Genomic DNA, 7,086 nt, shown 5'->3' with positions numbered 1-7,086 from the left:
TTTTGACCTACGAGTCAAGTCCTTTATCAAAACCATTTTTGTCAATCTTGTCAAAATTAACCTTCGGGTTATGCCTTTTCTAAACCCAGTCTAGCACCTGGTCCTTCCAAACCCGATTTAGCATCGGTCCTTCCAAAAGTCCAATATTTAAATTGGTTCTTCTAAACCCAGTTTAGCACCTGGTCCTTCCAAAACCCGATTTAGCATCGGTCCTTCCCAAAAACCAATCTTTCAATTGGTCCTTCCAAACCCAGTTTAGCACCTGGTCCTTCTAAACCCAGTCTAGCACCTGGTCCTTCTAAACCCGATTTAACATCGGTCCTTCCGAAAAACCAATCTTTGAATTGGTCCTTCCAAACCCAGTTTAGTAGTTGGTCCTTCTAAACCCAATCTAGCACCTGGTCCTTTCAAACCCGATTTAGCATCGGTTATTCTCAAAGTCCAATCTTTGAATTGGTCCTTTTAAACCCAGTCTAGCACCTGGTCCTTCCAAAACCCGATTTAGCATCGGTCCTTCCCAAAAACCAATTTTCGAATTGGTCCTTCCAAACCCAATTTAGCACCTGGTCCTTCTAAACCCAGTTTAGCATCTGGTCCTTCTAAAATCCGATTTTGCATCGGTCCTTCCCAAAAAATTAATCTTCGAATTGGTCCTTCCAAAATCCGGCTTAGCATCTGTCCTTCCCAAAACCAATCATTGAATTGTTACTTCCAAAAACCAGTGTTCATGCTGGTAATTTTTCAAAAAACCAGTAATCGTGCTGGTAATCTTTCAAAAACCACTGTTCGTGCTGGTAAAATTCTAAAAAAAAATACTCAGTGATCATGGTGGTAATTTTTCAAAAAACCAGTGTTCGTGCTAGTAATTTTTCAAAACCCAGTATTCGTACTGGTAATTTTTCAAAACATAATGTGTGTACTGGTTCATTTTCAAAATTCGATGTTCACACTGGTACACTTTAAAATTCAGTGTCCACATTGGTCCAGTTTTCCTTCAGGATTCGAGTTCCGACTCGAATTTCTTTTCCTTCCAAATTGATCTATTTTTCCTTCAGGAATCGAGTTCCCACTCGAATTTCTTTTCCTTCCAAATTGATCTATTTTTACTTCAGGATTCGAGTTCCGACTCAAATTTCTTTTCCTTCCAAATTAATCTATTTTTTCTTCAGGATTCGAGTTTCGACTCGAATTTCTTTTCCTTCCAAATTGATCTACTTTTCCTTCAGGATTCGAGTTTCGACTCAAATTTTTTTTCCTTTCAAATTGATCTATTTTTCCTTCAGGATTCGAGTTCCGACTCAAATTTCTTTTCCTTCCAAATTGATCTATTTTTCCTTCAGGATTCGAGTTCCCACTCGAATTTCTTTTCCTTTCAAATTGATCTATTTTTCCTTCAGGATTCGAGTTCCGACTCAAATTTCTTTTCCTTCCAAATTGATCTATTTTTTCTTTAGGATTCGAGTTCCAACTCAAATTTCTTTTCCTTCCAAATTGATCTACTTTTCCTTCAGGATTCGAGTTCAGACTCAAATTTCTTTTCCTTATACAATGGATCTAGTTTTCCTTCGAAGATTCGAGTTCCGACCCGAGTTTTCTTTTCCTTCTAAATTGGTCTAGAAAATTAGAGTTCCGACTCGAATTTTCTTCCAAATCCAATTCAAATGGCTAAAATTGGTCTAGAAAATTAGAGTTTCGACTTGAATTTTCTCCCAAATTCGATTTGCTTAGCTTTTCTTTAAAGGTTTGAACTCCTACTCAAACTTTTCTGCAATTTAGTAATTGGTCTATGTTATCATCGCAAAATTTTTACTTTTGCGAGTCAAACTAACCTTTGAAAAGGATTTTGAAAATAACTCGCCTCCGTTTTAAAATGCGGGATAATTCCGAAGAATGGGACTCGCCTGTCGGTACAAGGTTCAACCGTTCCTGTCACCTTTACCATGGGTAATTGAACCAAGGATCAATTGTGTGCTTAGCTTTGCTCAACTTGTCTAAATCATGTTCTATTTCCTAAATGCACAAAGAATCAGGCATGTGTTATGGATTTCAGAAAATGCATATTTGAAAACATGATGTTTGCTTCAAAGATTGAAAAATATTTGGAGAATTCTTGGAAAAGATAACACTTGGAAAATCATGAACTTAGTGAGAGAATATTTCTGAGGAAAGTGAAAATCGATTTATGAAGAATCCTTGGAGTTTTGTGAAAATCGATTCTGAGAAATGTGAAATAACTTTGGAAATTTTGATTTCTTTGAATTCAAACTTTGAAATTGAAAATATAACTTAGAAAATCGAATTTGGAACTTGGGAAATGCTTGAAATATCATTGGAAAATCAATGTTTTGAGAAAATCGATTTTTGAATAAGACTTAGAAATTTTGAGAAAATCGATTTCTCTGATTTGGAATTTGAACTTGCAAATGAATGAAATGAATGAATATGGACTTGAAAGACTTGATTTTGAGGAATTGAGAAAATCCTTTTTGTATTTTTGAGAAACGCAGTGCATTTTGAAGTTAGCCTAAGAGTGTAGGCTGAATGTGGCTAATACGAAGATTACAAATCTGGGTCTCATTCATATTCTGACTATGACCATAAATACAAATTCCACCAAGTTTGTCAACTCCATAAGAGCTAGTGCACGTGCCATTCGTATAGACCATAGTGAATTGGTAAAAATATGCATGAATTGGCATACATAATAGTTATATATCAAAGCTTAAAACTATATGCAATGCATCCTATTCTATACAGGAATTGAAATTCTTATTCCAAAATTAATTACAATTTACATCACTAATCAAATTTAAATACAGGAAATACAGGAAAATAAAGTCTTCAATGTTCCTGCAAAACTAGAAAAACTGGTTAGTGAAATTATGTTGGCTTTTCTAAATTTATCCAGTAATATCTAGAAATTACTCGATTTTGCTAGACATAAGCCATTTTCCATGATTCTTTGATATAAACTTAATAAAATATGAAATAAAATAGAAGAAATATGAAAATGATGTTTGAAATTTCAAAATTAGGGTCAAAATGACCAAAATATCCCTGAGAGCAAGACTATGGCCTTGAAATCAAGGTTTTCAGAAAGATATTTTGTAAAATGCAAGTTTTAAAATTAAAATGAAGATAAATTAAACCAAATATGATGTGACATAATTAAAAAAATGAAAATTAGGGTTTAGAATTTCGAAATTTAGGTCAAATGACCAAAATGCCCCTGATAGCAAGACTATGGCCTTGAAATCAGGGTTTTCTAAAATAGATTTTGATAAAAAACTTGAGATTTATGATTGAAATAAACATAAAATCAAACATGAAACACCCTAATATGATTCTAGACATGAAAAACCCTAAAAATACACACTTATGAACAAAAATCAAGAAATATCACAAAAATTGTGATTTTGGCAGTGTTTCAGGATCCTGCGGGGCCCTATTTTGCAATTTGATCAATTCACTACAACAAAGCAGTAGATTAGCGACGACCACATTCCGTCGTTAATCCGTCGCTAACCATGTTAGCGACGGATTAGCGACAACGCGGCGACAGTATGCTTACGTCGCGAATATTTCGACGCTAACTGGCGACGGAATAATTTCGTCGCCAAGTCCGTCGCTAATTGCGACGGAATAACGAGCGCTATATTCCGTCGCCAATCCGCCGGTACTAAACGGCGACCACGGCTTGGCGACGGATTTAATTTTGTCGCTAAGTCGTCGCTAGATTAATATGAATAGCGACAGAATCATCCGTCGCAAAAACAAAAAAAAATCAAAAAAAAATTATTTAAAAATTAATTACCGAGAACTGTACAATTTATATTTCCTGTACAATTTATATTTCCTGTAAATAAAAAACAAACCACACAAAAAAATTCATATAACAAGTATCTATAATAATTAATCGTTCCACCTTAAAACTAAGAAGTTTAATTATTTACAATTCAACAATTACAATTAGGAAAAATAAAAAAAATAGAACTTCTTCAACACAGTCCTCTAATCATCGCCAAGATTTTGTGCGTCTTCTTGTTCATTGTCTTTATCTGTCCCTTCAGCTCCACTACCCTGATTATCGCTAGCAGCCTACACAAGAAAAGAACAGTCACTATTGATAAACAAAATATAATGAAATAAATTACACACTATATGTGATTCTATCATGTGCTCATGTGTGATCTAAGGCAATAAAAAAACTCTATATGTGATTCTATCATGCTCATATGTGTGCTAAGGCAGTCAAAAAATTGAATATGTGATTATAGCATGTTCATATGTGTTCTAAGGCATATAAAAAAACTCTATATGTGATTCTACCATGCTCAGATGTGCTTTAAGGCAGGCAAAAAACTATATATGTGATTCGATCATGCTCGTATGTGTGCTAAGGCAGTAAAAAAATTGAATATGTGAATATAGCATGCTCATATGTGCTCTAAGGCATGCAAAGCCAAAAATTTTATATGTGATTCTATCATAAATGATATATAACATGTTCATATGTGTTCTAAGGCAGTTAAAAAACTCTATATGTTATTATAGCATGCTCATATGTGTGCTAAGGCAGTCAAAAAACAGAATATGTGATTATAATATGCTCATATGTGTTCTTAGGCAGTAAAAAAACTGAATATGTGATTATAGCATACTTATGTGTTCTAATGCAATCAAAAAAACTTTATATGTGATTCTATCATGCTCATATGTGCTCTAAGACAGACAAAAAGTTAAATATATATATATATGATTCTATCATGCTCATATGTGTGCTAAGGCAGTCAAAAAATTGAATATGTGATTATAGCATGTTCATATGTGTTCTAAGGCATATAAAAAAACTCTATATGTGATTCTACCATGCTCAGATGTGCTTTAAGGCAGGCAAAAAACTATATATGTGATTCGATCATGCTCGTATGTGTGCTAAGGTAGTAAAAAAATTGAATATGTGAATATAGCATGCTCATATGTGCTCTAAGGCAGGCAAAGCAACTTTATATGTGATTCTATCATGCTCATATGTGTGCTAAGGCAGTAAAAAAATAGAATATGTGATTATAGCATGTTCATATGTGTTCTAAGGCATCTAGAAAAACTCTATATGTGATTCTACCATGCTCAGATATGCTTTAAGACAGTCAAAAAAACTATATATGTGATTATACCTGAGAGGGACCTGGAATCGAAGATCCCCTATCCTGAACAGCGGCCTTGATCTCATTTCGGAGAAAGGGGGCGACGGTGTATTGGAAGTAGTTATTCAGTGATTCATTAATGATCTCGCGTACATCATCACCGGAAAGAATAGTCGGCTGCTTGGAGCTTATGTCGGCGCAAGAAGTCGGTGCGCCGTAACTGGAAGAACCAATAACTGGTGAAGTGTTCATATTACTCCCAAACCCGAACACGCGACCTTTTTTGGGTTCACCTGCTGCAGTCACCCATGCTGTAGGATCAAATGATGGATGCTGAGTAGCGTCTTCGCCATATCGCTCTACCATCTGTTACTCATATGCCTCCTACAAAATAATGTTTAAAGTATTCATTAATAATTAATGATAACATTATGATAACTTGCATATATATTGCAATGATTATTAATAGAATTAATACATACCATTGTCGTTCTCGCCTTCTCTGATACGAAGACTCTCGTGGTCTTCCGTTTATGTGTTTCTACAAACACATTCTTATATGGTACACTGCCTCCTTTTTCTGCTTCCTGCGAAGTTAAATGACAAAAGATTTAGTACACAAATTTGCAACAATACTTATAAAATTAATATTATATATTGATGAGTTACCATTTTCTTTAGGTGGCTCCCAAATGTCTTAGATCCACCTGTGTGTAGATGGGCTTCGGGCATCTTCGATCGATTTTGTGAAGCCTTCGCAGAGCGATTTTTAAATGCATCTCCCGCCCACATATCGCACATTTCATCCCAGTAATCTCTCCTGATAGTAATAGGACCATGGCCCTTCCACAGTAATGGATCATCTACTACGCCAGATGCTTTTTTTGCTGCAGTCTTCATAGTGTGCAGCATGTCTGCAAATCGATTGGCAGCCACCTTCTGCCACACCTTCCTTGCATCATTTTCTTCCACCGTAGTTGCAAAGCGATTCGAAGCCTACAAATATTTTCAGAAAGTTAGTAGACATTGCTTAAATAAATTAAATATGAAACACATTAACTATGAGGAACAACTGTATACCATGAATGAGGACCACAATCTGTCTAACACCTCCTTTGGGTACTCTTTCCATTGAGCAACTGGTCCTGGTAGATGTTGAAGAAGTGAATTCCTAATCTCCCGTACTACTTCTTGTGGCTCAACCCTCGTGCTGCACATGAATTGTTACACAGTAAATATCAATATAAAATATTTAAAAGATATGCAATAATTGAAAACAAAATACTTACGGTCGATTATCGATATACACTATTCGAATGAGTCTTCTTGTGCCAGCCTGAGAAGACCCTGTTTCCTGTGTTGGCTGTTGACTTGTGCGATCAACTGGTGTAGGTGGGTCGTGTACAGGCGCAACATCATCTGTAAAAAAATACATTAGAAATTCTCAGAATGTGCATTTGAACTAATCAAGCATCTAATTAGTTATATGATATACCTATCACAGGAGCCCGTGAAGATGAAGGTTGAGCCTGGCTACTACTGGATGAGCGACCACTATAACCTCCACGAACCATATTCTAACAAATAACATATGTCATACAATATATTCAAATAATTCACATCAAGTATTATAATGCATTCAAGTCATTCACATCAAGCATTGCAATGCATTCAAATAATTCAAATCATTGACATCAAGTATTGCACTAATTCAAATCATTCGTTAATTGCATAAATTATAATACATTCAGATAATTGAAATCATTCACATCAAGTATTACAATGCATTCGAATCATTCGTATCAAGTATTACAATACATTGAAATAAAATTTTTAATCATTCACACCAAGTATTGCAATACAACTCACATCAAGTATTACAATGCATTTAAATAGAGGTTTGTAGTATAAGATTTTGCTCACTAGCTTGAGAATTCTT

The 7,086-nt window shown here is 34.9% G+C and overlaps 1 protein-coding gene across 1 annotated transcript; it reads right to left on the bottom strand.

Annotated features, from left to right (window-relative positions):
• Positions 1 to 3,834: 3,834 nt before the first annotated feature.
• On the bottom strand, positions 3,835 to 6,750 carry LOC149816844 (uncharacterized). Its single transcript, XM_089987762.1, has 3 exons — positions 6,643 to 6,750; positions 6,437 to 6,566; positions 3,835 to 4,098 (listed from the first exon to the last, which is right to left on the bottom strand). The coding sequence occupies exons 1-3, from the start codon at positions 6,719 to 6,721 to the stop codon at positions 3,999 to 4,001; spliced, it is 309 nt and encodes a 102-aa protein (XP_089843888.1). The 5' UTR covers positions 6,722 to 6,750; the 3' UTR covers positions 3,835 to 3,998.
• Positions 6,751 to 7,086: the final 336 nt, after the last annotated feature.

Source organism: Nuphar pumila, chromosome 14 (assembly GCF_984573655.1).
Source record: "Nuphar pumila chromosome 14, dmNupPumi1.hap1.1, whole genome shotgun sequence".
Taxonomy (NCBI): domain Eukaryota; kingdom Viridiplantae; phylum Streptophyta; class Magnoliopsida; order Nymphaeales; family Nymphaeaceae; genus Nuphar; species Nuphar pumila.
The sequence above is the reverse complement of the archived record's forward strand: the minus strand, read 5'-3'. Positions and strand labels throughout refer to the sequence as shown.

Excerpts from the sequence above, each read along its gene's own strand:
- LOC149816844 (XM_089987762.1), bottom strand. The coding sequence starts at position 6,721 with ATGGTTCGTGGAGGTTATAGTGGTCGCTCATCCAGTAGTAGCCAGGCT. Across the intron at positions 6,567-6,642 it reads TTCACGGGCTCCTGTGATAG|ATGATGTTGCGCCTGTACAC; the intron begins GTATATCATATA and ends ATTTTTTTACAG. Across the intron at positions 4,099-6,436 it reads GTGTATATCGATAATCGACC|GCTGCTAGCGATAATCAGGG; the intron begins GTAAGTATTTTG and ends TTTCTTGTGTAG.